Genomic DNA, 18765 nt, shown 5'->3' on the forward strand with positions numbered 1-18765 from the left:
TTTACTCTTCTAAACTTGAGAGCTTTAGTTAGTAATACAACCAGCTACATTGTTCTTCTTTTGATATCTAAACTGCTAATGGAACATAAGTAAAAATTATTGAAGCGTTTGGTGGTTTGAATATGTGTAGGAAGAATGTCTAACGCGGTTGAAAGCTTTTCCTCTCTCTCATGCTTGACGGGTTTTAGGAAGAATAACTCCATGAGGGGAAATTGTTTTAAAAGAGAAACTGTGGATAAACAATTCAATGTTTGGTGGCTTCCCGACTGATCATGCATTACATAGTCAAGCAGCAGGCCGCTGTGCTAAGTCTTGGCTCCCCTATTCTATGATGACACCTGCCTCAAAAGTAGCAAGCATTCATTGTATTCAGAAAGGTGTTACAGGATGAAAAAACAGAAGTCCATGCTAAAATGTGAGTAGTTCACAGATCCTACAGTTTATAAACTAACAAATTCTGCTTTACCTTTGAGAGAGAAAGCAAAAGACACACAAATGATGGACGGAATGCAGAACAAATCAAAACATTCACCCCCAGTCAAGAGATCTGGGTTAAATCCATCATTCTTTTGCTCACCATGCCACCCCAGTTTAGACCTAGCCATATGCAAATCAGTCTTGACCCTGTGCCTCATGGGAACAGTCCAGACCGGAAACGAGCATCCTAGGAGTGTTTTTGCATTTGTCACCCTGAGTGGGACGGGTATGCCCAGATATGGGTTCCGTGCTCTCCATGCCACTGGAATCAAGTTATCCTGGCTGAAGAGGGGTGAAACCCCGAAACCGGTCCTAGGATGCTTGTTTACAGTCCAGGGAGGACCTGGCTTGGCAGTTCGGGCTCGACTGTTCCCATGAGGCACATGGTCAAGACTGATATGCATATGCTGGGTTCAAACTGGAATGGCATGGTGAGCAAAAAAAACAATGGATTTAGGCCCAGATCTCTGTTCTGGGGTGAATGTATGACATTGTTCTGCATTCTGTCCATCAACTGTTGTTTTTGCATACCTTTGAGGGCAGTGTAGGGAATGAAACCGAATGAGAGGATGAAAAAGTTTGTACATTATTCTCTCACAGCTCTGCAAACAAAAAGAATCAGTCAGTGTAAATCGTAGGTTCTTCAAAGTCTAAGAGCACTACACCCGTAATAACAACCCAATTTCTTCTCTATTATTTGTTTATCGTTGTACCTATGACAGAATTTTGCTTTCATATTTAAAAGGCCTAGGGCCAGATGTATGACTGGTTTTTGCGGTCACAAACAGGAAATTGGCTTGTTTGCCACTGCAACAAAGGGTCCTGGCATGTACAAATGCGATTTTGAGAGTCGGTGACTCGCAAAATAGCGTTTGCGACTCTCGTTATTAGGAAGGAGCGTCCCTTCTGAAAAGCGAGTCACAATAGAATGTACCATTGTTTTGCAACCGTATTTGCGGTCGCAAATCAATCGCAGTTTACCACCTACTTCAAGTAGGTGGTAAGCCACTCTCAAATGGCAAGGGGTCCCTAGGGGACCCCTTCCCTTTTCTGAGTGTGTGCGAAAATTGTTTTTAAGAGCAGGCAGTGGTCCCAAGGACCTGCTCTTAAAAAATGAAACAGAAATGTTTCATTTTTCTTTTTTAAATGCACTCCGTTTTCCTTTAAGGAAAATGGGACACTTTTAAAAAAAAAACAAAAAAACAGGCACCTACATGGTGGTCTGCTGACCCCAGCAGGCCACCATCCCTGTGCTGGCCATTCCTAATGGGGTCACAAATTGCACCTGCCTCATGAATATTAATTTGCAACCCCATTAGGAATCACTAACAGTGTCTGAGACACTGTTGTAAACTGCATTTTGCGAGTCGCAAAATGTAAGGTACGTACATCTGGTCCCTGGTTTTGTAAACTTATACTATTTCATTACTAGATTGGAGGCTATAATTATGCATTATTCCTTTAATGCCATTCCACACAGCACCTTGAAAGAACTTTAAATCATAAAATAAACATTCTAGAACAGAACATCCGTAACTTATAAGTCCTCGAACAGAACAATCTGCCTCTTTCAAATGCTGCTTCTCACTGAATAGTCCCTTCCTTTTACAGTTATTGTATCTTTGCTCTTGTGTGCTTTTATGAGTGTTTGCCACGCTGTTTTCAATTTAGGAAAACACCTTTCTTAACTGTTATGGGTTAAGTTTGGTATGGCATTTTGTTGAAATTGTTAGTATTTCCAAATGCGTGAGACCATCTGAGACGGGATATATTCTGCCTATGTGCTTACGTGTGTTTACTTAGCCTACTGCTGCTTAAAATGCGGTGGGAGACAGGCTCAACGTGTACCTGGTTTTGAACGGCCCGGCAGCCGCACCATTCTCTTTCCGCTTTAGCAACAGGGGGCCTGGGCCACTGAGTCTGCATCTGAGCACCTCCGGCTACCACGGCCCCTGCATTGCATGTGCCAGCAGACCCTGCAGCCTATCCGGTGTTCCGCAGGTCTCTCAGGCTTCTTCCAGGGCTCCTGCTGTAGGCTGCATCTACCCGACACGTCCCCTGAGGCAGGGACACATCGGGCTGGAATTAAAGGAAAGCACTGGGCAACAATTTTGCCGGCCCAGCTTGCAGCGTGCCGCCATCTTTGTTTGGGCTTTGCCCAATTTGTTTTTAAATAATATGGGCAGCCACTGGGAGACACTGTATTGTTACATTGGCAGTTGATAGTTGCAGTGTCTCTGCGATCATCTGTTCCTCTGAGGCATTAGCTCCTCATCCCGGCGCACTGTTTAAGCGATTGCTGACACAGCTTTATATTTAACATCTCCTACAGGGTTTGTCTCATTATTTTAAAAGAATCCTCCTTTCCCTCTCATTACACTAACATGTCAGATCAAGAGAGAGAGAGAGCCCTGAGATTTCACAGGGGAAAATTAAAGAGGTAATTTAAAAAAGCTAATACAACATGAGATGCATACCTGTGTACATGAGACTCTTGAACAGGTGATGTTTTAGAAAAGACGTAAACAATCTGATAATGAAAATGACTGCAGATCTAGATCCATCTCAGGGGAGACTCCAATTATGTAGACAAAGGAGGTAAGAGAAGGAGGAAGTCTAAACATATTGAGAAAGGGACTGTCCCTTTTAAGAAGATGTGAGGTCCAAGCTACTCAAAAAAGATTGGAGGTCCAACCACCTCAAAAAGAATAGGAGGTCTAAGCACCTTGAAGGGGATTGGTCTCCTATGCGACACAAAATTGAAAGTTGTCTGATGCGGTACAATGGAATCAAGTGCCCCTACTCGCACTCAAGATAATGATTTGTCAGAGGAGGAACAACAGAGCGAAGTGCCCTTAGACGAGAATATATTAGACCTTGACTAGGGTGACTTTCATAGGGACTATCTCTTTACGAAGGCTAAGATCCCGTCTACCTCCAAGGGTATAGTAAAAGATCCTTCAAGACAGAAAATGTTTTCGCCACACAACATTAAGCATCTCTGGAGTGCAAAGTGGTGGCCCCATGACCATGTGGGCAAGTTCATCAAACGATAGATCAAGAACCCACTTGAGAAGGAAGCCCGGAGTGTCTTAAGCAGCGATTGCTCAAGGTCTGTTATCCATGATAAGGTGTGCCTTACCCCAAACCTAGACAGGGGCTTATCACCTACCTCTTTTAGTTGTGTAGAAACCCTAGGTCATGGCTGGGCAGCCAGGGCTGCCTCCTTGATGTGGTCGGACCCTTGTGAAGCATTATTGATATGGCTGAAGAGACACATGTCAACAAACTCCCATTGGATATAGACCTCCTCAGGATGGAGCCGAAGGGCTGTGGTTCTTCTGTTGCAGGGATTCTGCTCATGCACAGAACTATGCGCAGGAAACCAGGACCTCAGTGAATTGTGGTGTACCAAAAACTCACCTCAGTACCCAGAACCCCTATCCTATCCCTAGCATCAGTGTCTCATTCGTTCTCCGTATCATATCGAAGCTACCAATGATTAGAAAACCCAGAACAAGCGACTTAGAGTACTCTCAGGAATGGTGGGAATCAGAAACACCTTTTCGTTATTATTCTCATATCAGTCCACAACAAAAGTAATCAGAGACACGGTAAAGTTTAAAATGTTTATTTTTAACTACGTGCCCTAAGGTGCAGTACTTTGGCTACCATAAGCAGGCAAATGATTAAAAACAAAACCATCAGCATTGTTACAATACCATAGAAAATGAAGGGAGGAATCCAATTACAAATGATAGTGGAATACAACCACCCTCCCTTCGCTAGTAAGCTAGTTTTATGAAACTAATAGAAGGTCTCTAGGCTTGAATGGGGAACCTCATACCGTAAATATCAGCTTAGGTGAATCACATCACAGGATCTGCTCTGCTCTGTGTCTGGAAAAGGTTTTCTCCAAAGTGCTTGAATTATGCATGCAAATGCAATATTAAAGGCACCTGAGTTTCAGATATTTGCAGCTGTGTGCGGGTTATGGCTAGAGCGTGGGCCGATCAACATGAATTCAAAAGCATACATTGTTATTTGACCTTGACTGCTTCTGCACACAGTGTTCAGGCTAAGGTCACGGTGCACGTCTAAAGATGTGAACAACAGACCGTTCTCATGTGGAAAAAAAGCAAGCAAGCAGTTTTTCTTGTAATAACAGCTACCTGCAGTGTCGTGTGCAAAAGCAGCAAAAGTGGCAAGATGGCGTTTTACATTTAAGCTGCTTATGCTAACATAGCAATGTGTGTACATGGAACTCCGTCTCCACTACACTTCTTGACAATGCAAACGCAGGCCTGTGTATCCTGTCCCTGCCCTAGCTGCCGCTGCTGAGGAAAGTTGAGGCCCTCCTCCACCCGCAGGCTACCAACTGCGCCTCATCCCAGTGGTGGGCCTTAGGTCTGTTCTATTGTTCATTGTTCTGCCTTTATCGTTTTCTTTTTTGCTGTCTGTGACTGCTGTTGTCTGTCTTCCCCCTGTGCCTGTATTTTCTCCTGTACCCTTCTTTCCTTCTGTTCCCATCGTCACCCCCGTGATTCTGTGCCCGTTTTTCCTTCTGTGACCCCCGTGATTCTGTGCCCTTTTTTCCTTCTGTGACCCCCGTGATTCTGTGCCCGTTTTTCCTTCTGTGACCCCGTGATCTGTGCCCGCTTTTCCTTCTGTGACCCCCATGATTCTGTGCCTGTTTTTCCTTCTGTGACCCCCGTGATTCTGTGCCCTTGCCTTCCGTGCCATTCACCGCTCCCGCCGCTGCGTCCCCTGCAGTCCCGCCCCCCTGACTGCCCATTCGCTGCCCCTACCTCCCACCTCCCAGCTGCTCCTCCCTCCCACTGCCCCATATATGGCGGCCGCGGCGCAACGAAGATGTGCTAAGCCAAGCCCGTCTGCGCCCGTCCATGCCTGGATCGCGCCCAGCGCCAGGACACCTGGCCCCCGCGAACGCCACGACGCCCGCCTCTGCTACGACTCCAGCACCCTCCACATACTCAACTCAGGACGATCACACATCTGCTGCCTGGCCGCCCCGAGGCGCACCCAAGGACCCTTCTCCTGCCGGAACTGCAGCTTCACCAGCATCCGGCCCGCCAACCTACCTACCAAAGAACCCAACCACCTCAGATGCATCCTTCTCAACACCCGCTCCGCACGCAAACACGCCGTGGAACTCTGGGACCTACTGGACTCCAACACCCCAGACTTCGCCTTCCTGACGGAGACCTGGCTGAACCCCTCCTCAGCACCCGACATCGCCATAGCCATCCCGGAAGGCTATAAGATCACCCGCAGGGACCGCACCAATGGAGTAGGAGGAGGATTCGCCATCGTCCACAGGAACACTCTCACAGTCTCAACCAACACTGACGACACCGTCAGCACTGCCGAACACCTGCACTTCTAGATCCACACAGATCCCAACACCACCCTCAGAGGAACCCTCATCTACAGACCCCCCGGACCACGAGCACAGTTCAGCGACTCCATCACCGACCTAGTCAGCACACACGCTCTCGCCTCCACGGACTGCATTCTCCTCGGGGACCTGAACTTCCACTTCGAGAGCAACAACGACACCAACTCCTCCACCCTGATCAACAACCCCAACAACCTCGGACTCCGACAACTCGTCACTACTCCCACCCACTTCGCAAGCTCACACGTCTCCTTCAACCACACCACTGAGCTCCACCGGACCGATCACCACTGCATCCACTTTACCTTCCGGAAACCCACCATGCACCACCGCACCCAACAGATGCCCTGCCGCTGCTGGAGCAAAGTCACCACCCTTGCCCGGAGCCCACCCGCAGATACAACCTACCCCGACACCGCCTCTCGCAACCTCAGACAGTGGATCAACGACTACGCCAACACCCTCGCCCCACTCAAGAAGCCCTCCAACACCCACACTAGCAAGAAAGCCAGCTGGTTCACCAAAGACCTCCAGGCCTCCAAGCGAACCTGCCGAAAACTCGGGAAAAAAAACGGATCCGTGAACGAACACCGGAAAGCTACACAGCCCACAAGAACGCCACCCGCAGACACCACCACCTCATCAGATCCGCCAAACGGACCTCCTTCAAAGACAGTCTAGACAACAACGCACACAACAGCAAAGAGCTCTTCAACATCGTGAAGGAACTCTCCAACCCCAGCTCCAACACCAAAGACATCCCACCTTCACAAGACCTGTGCGACTCACTGGCCACCTTCTTCCATCGCAAGATCACAGACATCCACGACAGCTTCAATGCCGTCACCACCCCGGCAACCACTGAGACCCCCGCTCCCACGACCACCACCCGCACCAACCGCCTGATCGCCTGGACCAACATCAATGACGATGACACCATCAAGATCATGAACACCGTCCATTCCGGATCCCCTGAAAACCCCTGCCCACACCACATCTTCAACAAAGCCAGCAGCACCATCGCACCCCATCTCCGGAAAAACATCAACATCTCCTTCGAGGCAGCGACCTTCACGGAGAGCTGGAAGCACGCAGAGATCAACGCCTTACTCAAGACACCCAAGGATGAGGAACAGCCGACTGAAGCTGTACTCGGACAAGACTGAGGTCCTCATCGTCAGATCCACCCCCTCGGCCTGGGATGACTCCTGGTGGCCGACTGCACTAGGAACACCCCCAAAACCCACTGACCACGCACGCAACCTAGGGGTCATCCTCGACTCTACCCTCTCCATGACGAAGCAGGTCAACGCCGTCTCCTCCTCCTGCTTCAACACCCTCCGCATGCTTCGCAGAATCTTCAAGTGGATCCCCACCGCAACAAGGGCGGTCACCCAGGACCTCGTCCGCAGTAGACTGGACTACGGAAATGCACTCTACGCAGTAGCCCCGGCCAAACTCCTGAAACGGCTTCAACGCATCCAGAACGCCTCCGCACGCCTGATCCTCGACATCCCTCGCCGCAGCCACATCACACCCCACCTGAGAGACCTTCACTGGCTCCCTGTCAACAAGAGGATAACTTTCAAAATCCTCACCAACGCACACAAGGCACTCCACAACACCGGACCAACGTACCTCAACAGCCGACTCAGCCTCTACACCCCCACCCACCAGCTCTGCAGACCGCGCCCTCACCACCGTCCCCCGCATCCGAAGAGTGACCGCCGGCGGCAGATCATTCTCCCACCTCGCCGCCAAGACATGGAACACCCTCCCCATCCGCCTACGGCAGACCGAAGACCTTATGACCTTCAGAAGACTTCTCAAGACCTGGCTCTTCGAACAGTAGCAGCTTATCCCTCCTACCCAGCGCCTTGAGACCCTTGCGAGTATATAGTGCACTTTACAAATGCCATGATTGATTGATTGATTGATTGATTGATTGATTGATTGATTGAAAAGTCATACTCCATTGTGCACTGGTATTTATTTTTATTTTTATTTTTCTCTGTTCCAGGTGTTCATAGGAACAGATTCATTATTTATTTGTGATGACTTTGATTGGTGCCACATATTATGGGAACAGATTGACGACTTCTTAGCGTTGATTTTGATTGGTGCCACATATTTCCGCATTTTTTAAAAGTCATAACTCATTTTGCACTTGTATTTCTGTGGTTTTTTTTGTTCTTCTTTCTTCTTTTGTCTTCTTGTTTCCTATTTTTTTTTCTTTCTACTTTTCTTTTCACAGGTGGTTTTCGGGTATCTTATCGGATACCTGAGTCTTGTATTCCTAATTTGTTGTGTTCAACATGCAACATATTGGCACCTCCCCCTTTTTTCCTTACCTCTCCTGCGGACCCACCTTTGATTTGATCCAAATGGAAGAAAGTATTTTTAAATTACGTTGAAGTTACTGGACCTAACTTGTCTTCAGAAAGAAAAACTTCTTTGTTGGTCCATTGTCTAGGGGCGGAAGGTCAAGATATTTATGAACATCTACCAGAGTTGGTTAATGGGGGAGAAGGGGATGGGTTCAATGAATTTGAAAAAACAATCGAAAAATTAGACAAACATTTCTTACCCAAAATTTCTGTAATTTTGGAAAGGTTTCAATTTGGTAAAAGGAAACAACATGAAGGAGAATCTGTAGAAGATTTTGTTACTGCTTTGAGGAAGTTAGCCTCTCATTGCAATTTTGGAGAGAATATGGAAGAGAGAATCCGTGATCAATTTATGTTAGAGTGACAAAATTAGAGAAGAGTTATGGTGTAAGAATGATCCCACTTTAGCAGAAGTACTGATTATAGCCAAACAAGTGGAACATTCAAGTGAATGTATGAAAGAATTACAAAAAACTAAAAATGTTGTTAAGACTGATTCTGCAAATGAAGTGACAGGTGTTAATGTTGTTTCTTCTTCCAAAAACAAAACTTACATTCCTTCAAAGCCAAAAGGTTTTTGTTTTAAATGTGGGAATCCCAACCATATGGCAAATTCCAAGGATTGTCCTGCTTTACATATGGTTTGTAGATTGTGCGGAAGAAAAGGACATTTTGCTAAGTTTTGCAAATCCATAAAAGTAAAAAAAACTCAGAGTAAATACTGTGGGAGAGGTTGAACGTGATACTCTTTTGCAGGTTACAGACAATTATATCAATGAGGTGCGCAAAGTGAGTTGCTTGCATCCTTCTGACGTTGTATGTGTGAATGGGTGTGAGGTTGTAATGATGATGGATTCTGGAGCCAATTGTCATTGATCTCAGACATAGATTTTGCTAAAAATGTTAAAGTTAACATTTCTCTCATGGCTCCGGATGTGACTCCATACAGCTATGGTGGTAAACCCATTGAGTTGGTTGGATATTTTCAAGCAGAATTTGAGTTTCGTGGAAACAAAGCTACTGGAAAGATATATGTGCCTGTGAAGTGTGATTCGATTTTAAGTTGGCAACAACAAAAATTGCTTGGAATTTTCTTAGATCCCAACATGGATCCTCCTGTGCAAGTCAGGAGAGTGGATACTTTGTCAGATCAATTTCAAGAAGAGTTTCCTACTGAACAAGTTGGTTGTGTAAAGGGGTATGTTCATCATATTAAGATTAAAGATGGTGGTTACACCAAATGACCTAGATTCGAAGACAGACGAACGCGCACATTTTAATTGCTGTGGTAATAGGCAATGGTGAACAAGTGAACGTTTGCGCAATTTGTGAAATTACTTTCACGACATGCTAGGAACTCCTTTAAATTGTGTTTAACAGGAGCTTCTTTTAACTGCTCTGACTGCATCCACGGCTCTGTTGTAAGGAGCTCTTCGATCCACAAGGCAGTGCGCCCTGTTTAGACGCATACGGCTTCTTGCCGCTTCCATCTGCAAGGCAAAGGGCACATAAATCAACTCTGCACTGCCTTCATCAAGTTACGTTGCCTTGCACCGGCACATAAACCATCTTTGCTTTCCGCTGTCTTCCACCAGATTTGCTGTGCTGCTCTGCATTGTGTCCCATCCCTGAGCGGCATTGCGCGCGGTGCCACTTATAAGTGCTTTGCATTACTCAACATGTATGCTGGCCCTGCTTACATTGCTTCCCACAAACCGCAATACTGCAAGGAGAACGTTATACCACCACCCACAAGCCTGCATTCTGCCACACATTGTCTGCCCATGAAACAATTAGCACAACGCTGTCCACCCTATTGCATAAACGGGCATCACATGCATACCCGAAGATTGTCATTGGAAAAGGGACACTTCTTGCTTTGATGGGTCATCCATCGTACAAGTTCTGTTTATATCTAATGCATTACTTTTTCTAGCCTGGATGATAGGGGGAGAGAGTGATGGTAGTAAAAGGGAGGGGGCGGCATTTTTCAATTCTTGCCTAGGGTGGCAAAACACCTAAAAACGTCCCTGGTCGTGACCCGAGAAAAGGACTAGATAAAGGGCTAAGAATGTGTCAAGATTGGCTTTTAGATTTGACTGGACCCCTCACAAAAATCTTTGACATGGCCAAAGAGGCATATGTGGGAAAGAAGGTTTTTGGAAGTGGGGGAATTGAGAGAATGGGTTCAGCGGGCAGTTTGTTTGCTTGGTAATGCAAACACTGCTATATCAGTAGAGAGAAGGAAAGGGATCTTTCTTAAAATAGATCCTAAATTAGCTGAATTAGCTAATAATGAAGGTGACTTGGAGGCCAATGGTGTGTTATTTGGTGAGGCATTCATTAAAGAAATGTCTAAGTATGTTGGAGCATTCAGGTCTTTGCAGAAATCACAGAGAGAGATCAAAAAGGTTTTTGATCGACGTGTTTTTGGTGGGGCCGGGCGAATTCGAGGTCGATTCCCCAGCCGAGGACAAAAGATCACAAGGACCTCCTTTTCAAGAGGGTTCAAACCCTATCACTACCAGGCTAAGAGTGGAAACCAAACAGGGAACTTTTATCCACAAAGACAGATAGTCAGTATCTGAGTAATTAGACGGACTAGAGGAACAGGTGAGTCAAGGCCCTTTTGTTATCCAAGTAATGTTGGGCAGCAGACTTGCTCAATTTTATCAAAATTGGAATGTGATAACAAAAGACCCATTGGTTCTTTAGACGGTCATGGGTTATCATATAAATTTTGTAGAGGAACCGGTTCAGTATCTGTGTCCAGAGATGATAAGATTCGATTCAAAACTTACAGATTTAGTGGATACGGAAGTGAGGGAATTAGAAAAGAAAGGTGTCATTGTAGAGGAAATGGACTGCTATGCAGGTATTGTGAGCAATATATTCCTTGTAGAAAAGAAAGGGAAAGGAATGAGACCAGTCATAAACTTAAGGCAACTAATTGACTGGGTAGAATACCATCATTTCAAGATGGAAGGAATGCATATGGTGAGGGATGTGTTGCAATCAGGGGACTGGATGACGCGTCTAGACTTGAAAGATGCTTCCTTTACGATTCCCATTTGGGAAGAACATCAGAGATTCCTAAGATTCAGGTGGGAAGGAAAGTTATTGAAGTTTGTTTGTCTCCCCTTTGGGCTATCCTCGGCCCCATAGTGTTTCACAAAAGTGCTTCGTCCAGTAGCAGCCTTTTTGAGGGAGAGAGGAATAAGTCTGATAATTTATCTGGACCGCATTTTAATTATGGGCCAGGACAAGTGGAGAGTGGAGAGTCATACTAGATTGGCGATAAATCTGTTGGAGAAGCTTGGGTTTGTGGTAAACAGAGAGAAATCCTGCTTAAATCCAAGTCAGGTGACTCAATTTTTGGGTTTTGTGGTAGATACAGTTCTAGGTCAGCTGAGATTACCGATGGAAAAACTAAAGAGGATGAGAAAGGAGATTCGAAGAGTTTTGTTGTTGGAAAGGATTTCTTTGAGAATGTTGGCAAGGATTGTTGGTCTGCTGTCTTCAACAATTCAAGCCATTTTTCTAGGACCTTTGAATTATCGTGCTTTTCAAAGGTTGAAGGGCAGTCACTTAAGATGTGGTATGAAATACTCAGAGGAAATTGTGCTTTCAGAGGAAGCGAAGTTAGAACTTCAATGGTGGTTAAGAAATATGTAGGCATGGAATGGAAAAGCAATTTTCAGAGTAAATCTGGAATTGGTTATAGAATCAGATGCGAGTTTGACTGGTTGGGGAGCTTTTTGTGGTGTGACATCAACTGGAGGAATTTGGCCAGAGTAAGAAATGAGAATTTATATAAATTGTCTAGAGTTACCAGCAGGTTCTTTTGTGATAAAGAGGACAAGGACAAGGCATGCTGTTCAGTCCTGTTGAGGATGGACAATGTCTCGGCAGTAAGATATGTGAACAAATTGGGAGGCCCATCCTCGAAGGATCTGGCAGACCTGGCGAGAGTTTTTTGGGATTTCTGTTTGAGACAGAATATTATAGTTCAAGCGAAGCATATTCCGGGGTTGAAGAATGTGGAAGCAGATTGGTGTTCGAGGAATTACAGGGATTCCAGCGATTGGAGTCTTCACATATCAGTATTCATGAGGTTGCTGAAAATATGGGGTCTATGTTATGTGGATCTGTTTGCGAACAGGAGGAATACCTGGTTGGAGTAATTTTTCAGTTGGCGTCCGGATGGAGAATCTGATGGAATAAATGCTTTCAGGCAGGATTGGAGGGGACTTCGTCCTTGTGCTTTCCCTCCCTTTGCTATGATCACACGAGGAGGTGGAGGGAAACTGTGGTTTTGGTAACTCCTCTCTGGAAGTCACAGGTTTGGTACCCGATCCTCCTAGAGATGTCACTAGATTATCCCATTTTACTACCAATATTTTAGGACGTTTTGTTGGGTCTGTTGGAGAAAGAACATCACGAGTTGGTGATTACAGGGCAGTTGACTGATGGCATAGAACATTTCAGGCATGTCTGGGAAGTGCCTGGACTTTCGTAGGAAGCTTCTAACCTTATTAGAGAATCCTGGGCTCCACGAACAAGAAAGATGTATAGATTGCATTGGAAGAAATGGCTACGCTGGTGTGTGGAGAGGAGTTTTGATCCCATTTCAGTGGGCGTAGTTGAATTGGTCAACTATTTAACTGGTTTGTATGGGGCTGATCTTCCTTACAGAACTATCAGTGTGCATAGATCAGCCATTGCTGCTGGGCATGAGCTGATTAATGGAGTGTCTGTGGGTCAGAATGCCCTGGTGAAAAGGTTGATGAGGAGTGTGAGAGTTTCTAAGCCTCCTGTAGTCAGTTATACTTCTGTTTGGGATGTATCCAAGGTGTTGTTATATTTGGAAAATGTGGGTACCAACTGTGGTTTAGATTTGAGAGTTTTAAGTGGGAAGTTGACAATGTTGTTGTGTCTGCTTTCTTTTAGAAGGGTTTCTGATGTAAAAGCACAGGATGTTTGTGCAAGGATTTTTAAGAACGAAAACAAATTCAGAAACCATTTTCTATCCTTATTTTGATGAGCATGAGTGTTCATGTGTGTTTCGTTGTCTGAAGGAGTACGAGAAGAGAACTTCTGGTATACGTTCTTCAAATGATAAGCAATTATTAATTTCATTTAGGCAACCTCACAAGGCAGTTTCAATCCCAACTCTGGCTAGGTGGGTGAAAGAAGTGATGAGGAAGGCTGGTGTTGATGTGAGCAGGTTTAGTGCACATTCTGTGAATGGTTCTTTGGCATCTAAAGCGTTTATGCTTGGGGGTGCTTTGCAAGACATTCGGAGGTGTGCTGATTGGTCTAATGATTCTGTGTTTCGAAATGTTATTTTAGACCAGTAAAAAATGCAGCTTCTCTGTTTGCTAGAGAAGCTTTGAACTTGCAATAATCTTAGCCTCTGGTCTTGTCATAAAATGTAGATTTTCATCAGCTTTGATGGACAGAAAATCTGATTTTATTAAAGTCACTGAGGCTAATATTTTCCCTCCCATGTTTCCGACCCATGTTGGTAATTATTTTTTTAGTTTTTTTGGTTGTGGACAACAATAAAAAGAAAAGGAGGATTTCTGTGAAGAATGGATAATTAACAAGTTATGTTCTTGTTATAGACTTTTCTTATTGGTTTTGTTTGCAGTGCACAAAAAAGAAGGAAGTTGGCTGGTGATTCTGGCTCTTTGTTGTACTTGGAATTTTGGTTAATGTTCTATATTCTTTAAAGGAGCTGCTTAGGTGACGGCTTAAAGGAGATTGCAATAATATTAGCCTCCGTGTCTCTAATAAAATCCAGATTTTCTGGCTGTCAAGCTGAGGAAAATCTACATTATCCTCCTTGAGTAGTCTGGAGAGGCTCGTCATTTTTTTTTGCTATTAAGGAATCTCAAAGAAAATTTGAAAAGCGAAAAGGAAAAGATAATGTTAATTATTGTTTTCGAACATAGCAGTTTTCTTTGACTTCATAAACAAGCCAGATGTGAGAGGCAAAGCAATGGTTCCACAGACCCTAGTGCAATCAAGAACAAGAAAAATGGCCTCTAGGCAGTAAAATCCAGCCTTAGTTGAGATGCAGTAAGTTCCACACATATACCCAGGGCCAGTGCCACTGCACCTGCTTCACCGGTGACATCTCTGCTCCACCAGTGACATCTCTGCTCCCGCCACTGCCTCCCTGTAACACCAAGACATTCATCAGATTGTTTTATTGCTCTGCCCATCACATAAAACGGCTGGCTTACTGACCTTACAGTGCAGGCTGGTATGGTGGAGTGTCAAAACTCTGCTTCCTGTATATCACAGTTTAATTTCTTGCTTAGGTTTTCCTCTGCAGAATCCATTTTGGAATGTGGTTTTTCATTAAGAGTGTGTTTTATCTATAATTGATTTCCAGTAACACTGGCTCTCGAACATAATTGTTGCTTATCATAGAAGCAGCAGCGATCGTGATTGCAGATTAGTATTCATAGACAATAATGTGTCATATCTTACTCATTTCCTGCCACGTACCGTAACTTAGTACTGTGAAAACACAGTGAACAATCCAGCTGGCAGGGCATGCATCGCCCATATTATAAAAAAGCCATGAAAAGCACCTGGAACCGTTGTCTACGTTTACAAAATGTTTTTTCACCATTCTTCTTGGGAGCCCCTTCCCGTTTGCGAATATGTTAACCCCTCCTTCGAGTTAGCGGTAAAATAATTATGTTTTGCAACTGGATTTCGGGTGGAAAAATAATGCATACCTTTAGGAATCAGTATGTGGAAGCGAAGCCCTTTCCAAATAGCGATTCCTTGATGTTTCCTAAACTTTTTTAACTATTCAGAAATCCTTTTCCGAATCGTTAAATTAGTTTAGTACATTTAAAAAAGGGTTTTAGTGCTCGCAAACCCTTTGATTTACTGAATCACACGGGCTGCAAACGTTAAAAGCCTTAGTACATGAGGTCCCTGGTTCCTTGTTTTCATGCGTTCAAAAGGATTTGGCTATACATGCCCCAAGCAGCATTCATAAAGAAGGACCTAAAAGGGGAGAGACTGGGGCAGCCATTTTAAAAAGCAAAATTGCTGTTCCTGACCTTGAGACATCAAAATAAAGAAAAGCGTCTAATACATGCACTTTTCTGCTTCTGTGTTTCCTGCTTTGGCTGTGTGACGTTCAGTAAAAGTAAAAAGTCAAGTGCAAAAGAGCATTGTGTGCGGGTCAGAGATGCGACCTGATTTGTTGATGGCAAAGCTAATAATTGGTATGGATTGCATACCAGAGAATTTTGCTTTTGCACGTGATAAAGTTACAAATATTTTAAATTGGTTAGTGCATCTGTAATCTGGCACTTAGAGCAAAAATATATTTTCTTTTTCAGGGAATACAAATGCCAGTTGCAAGCCAAGAACATCTGGTATGAGCACAGGTTGATAGATGACATGGTGGCCCAGGCTATGAAATCAGAAGGAGGCTTTATCTGGGCATGTAAGAACTACGATGGTGATGTGCAGTCAGACTCCGTTGCACAAGGTAAGATCCAAAAACACTCAACGGAACAAAGACATAACTGAACCGTACAAATAAATGTTTCCAAAGAACATTGTGCATATTGATCTGGATGACGTATTATATGCTGAATTTATTTCACAACTTTCTGAGATGCAGTATTGCCTTAAATATGTGTGATCAGGATGTATGATGTTACCATCACTCTTGGTTATAGTTTCATAGCTGGAAATATGATATGAATTCCTTTTAAAAAGAATATTGTTATTACATGATTTTGTCGATATTTTTTTAATTTCCATTAGGGTTTGGCTCTCTGGGATTGATGACCAGCGTGTTAATCTGTCCTGATGGAAAGACAGTAGAAGCAGAAGCTGCTCACGGCACCGTAACTCGCCACTACCGCATGCATCAAAAAGGGCAAGAAACTTCCACCAACCCCATTGGTGAGCACAACCTGCTTCTGAAATACAATTTGTATAGGCTGATGGATAGCCAACTGCAGTCCCTAGTAACCATTGTGCACATATTAAGGGGCTTTGCTGTGCACTGAACATGCCTCTTTAGACTACTTTAGATCACCTGGTGAAGCTGTAGGTTTGGAGTCAATGGTGTTAGGCATCAGTACGATGATCAGACATGGAAGTTGCTCATGGAAGTTCCCACATAGTGTCCTATGTGGGAACGGTTTGGGCTAGTGGAAGTGAGAAGAATTTGGGGTCTGTGCCATGTAGTACATTGGACAACAGATTGCAATCTTTTTGGGAGGCAGCAGGTGAGGTTATATTGTAATGCACTCAACAACTAAATCATAATCTACTAGGCCGTTCCCAGATCCTTCCTACACATCTTTTACTTTGTTTTGCCCTCAAACACCGGGTAATGTTGTTACCAGGCATGAAAAATGTGACATTGAGGAATCTTCTCTGTGTTTTGATTTTGGATATTCTTTTATCAGATCAAAGTTGTGCTTTTTGGTTGTTAATTCTTATTCATGAGGTTAATGAGGCATTTTTGGGATATGGTTGTGTTTTTTGGTCTAGAAGGTCTTGCAAATTGTGGACATTATTATTTGCTGCCCTTTATGGGTGTGTGATGTGAACAGTGGTCCTGCCACAGGAAAGCAGTTTTTAGGTCTCGGCTAGCGAAGGCTGCGCTTGCGCAGTCTCGCTCGTGAGATTTAATGTTTTTAGGTATGGGGCTTGAACCCGCCCCTCTTCTGCATTGGCTGGCTTCCTAAACGGAGGCCAGCCATTGGAGGAGAGGGGCGTCTGTCCATTTAAGCCCCGTCTTTTTCGGATTCGGGGGCGTGTTTTTTACTTTCTTTCTCTCCTCTGGAATGTAAACATTCCAGCCAATGGCAAGAGGAGATAAAGAAAACCCGCCCCAGAATCTGAAAATGACGCTGCGTTTCTCCGAGGCATTTCTGCTTAACCTCGGAGAAACATGGCACCTTGGAATGCGCCGCCGTCATCCGCCACGCGTAATGGTAACAATATGCATGGTGATTCTGGCACCTTCCATGCGGCATCCGTAGGTGGTAATGTTTTATTGCGTGTCCGCCCTTACCCCGTATTCCCTTTTCATTTTCAGTTAAGGAGCGAGCGGTGAAGCATTGCTAATCCGTCTTCTTCTCTGACCAGTACATGACCCGGCAGCCATTTCCTAACTGAGGTTGCGACCCAGGTCTTGGAGTGCAAAACAAAGATAATTTTAGTAACCGCTTAACCTATTATTGCAACTTGCTTGGGGTTTATGATTCCATTATTGTGACTCATCCGAATATCATTTCATCAGTGCACTGGGTATACCTGTAATAAAACATTATTTGTAACAATCCTTTATTCACATTTGCATTGTCTATGGCAGTTGTACGGAGCTCTGTGCCTCTGGAAATATAACTAATTCTAAATATGCCATCTGTACATTTCTCAGTTTCGGGGAATTGCATTTGGTAGGATCAGGCTGTATTACAATGTACACTGTGGGAACGAACATGTTACATAGTTGAGGTGCAAGTATGCTTATAAAGTGGTGTTTGGCACATTAGCAGCACAGGCTGAAAGTGTGGTGTCTACCTTGTCATGGAGGCCAACGCTATGATAGTTTAAGGTGGGAAGATATTGAAAACTGGGATCAGCGGAAGTGCGGGCCCAGGCTGCAGCGGTTACTGCACACCATACCCTGGCAGAATTAAAACCGAGACAGGGGCAGATACGACGGCTCCGACTCCTCTCGTGCTGCACTCCTGCTACTTACTAATACATGTTCTTTTGCTCCGCTGTGTTAACTCCTTGGGCATGGCCCGCCCTAAAGGACCCTAATGGGCAGCAATAAAAGTGAAATCGATTGTATGGAATATTAACTAAACGTGGCATAATTTAATTTTGTTGTATTTTAAAAGCAATGACACCCACAGTTTATAGGTAATTCTTAGATTTAAAAAATCTCAGATTTCACTGTATACAAAAATGCCCACCGCCCCCACCCCCCCTCCGAAAATATGTCACAATCAACCTAAACAAATCGATTGCTGCTCGGCTGTGGTAAATGAAGGGTTTTCTAGTGGCTGGTGGTGTTCAATGCCTTCACTTCCCCTCTTAGGTCCCGAGGCCCACCAGACAGCACGTCATGAGAAGCAAGCAGCTCAGCGGCTGCTCCAGCGGGGCCGGGTGCTCGTCAAAGAACTCATCCTAATGGTCATAGGCTCTGACAGCTCGGTTGCTTCTGACCGCATTTGTTTTGTAATTACGTGAATGCTCGCAGTGTGGGTGATTTGTATTGGTTGTCGGCCCAGTCTCTTTTTATTTCTTTCTGATGTTGGCATTTAACTCCTTCGTTTCTCGTGCCTTAAACACTGTTAAATGATGATTTATTGCTAATCTCGTCACAGGTGCTGGAAGGTTTGTGTAAGCCACTGTGTGTGTATGTGGCTCTGTGTATGTATGTGTGGCTGTGTGTGTGTGGCTGTGTGTGGGTGG

At 44.6% G+C, this 18765-nt stretch overlaps 1 protein-coding gene across 2 annotated transcripts in view; it reads left to right on the top strand.

Moving 5' to 3' along the window:
- Nucleotides 1-18765, top strand: part of IDH1 (isocitrate dehydrogenase (NADP(+)) 1) — a 310669-nt gene that overhangs the window by 252386 nt on the left and 39518 nt on the right. For both annotated transcript variants that reach the window (XM_085648837.1, XM_085648838.1), the window contains 2 exons: nt 15657-15808; nt 16090-16230. In XM_085648837.1, the coding sequence (XP_085504963.1) occupies nt 15657-15808; nt 16090-16230 (293 nt within the window). The remainder of the gene's footprint in view (nt 1-15656; nt 15809-16089; nt 16231-18765) is intronic.

Source organism: Triturus cristatus, chromosome 3_2 (genome assembly GCF_964204655.1).
Source record: "Triturus cristatus chromosome 3_2, aTriCri1.1, whole genome shotgun sequence".
In the NCBI taxonomy this organism is placed as follows: domain Eukaryota; kingdom Metazoa; phylum Chordata; class Amphibia; order Caudata; family Salamandridae; genus Triturus; species Triturus cristatus.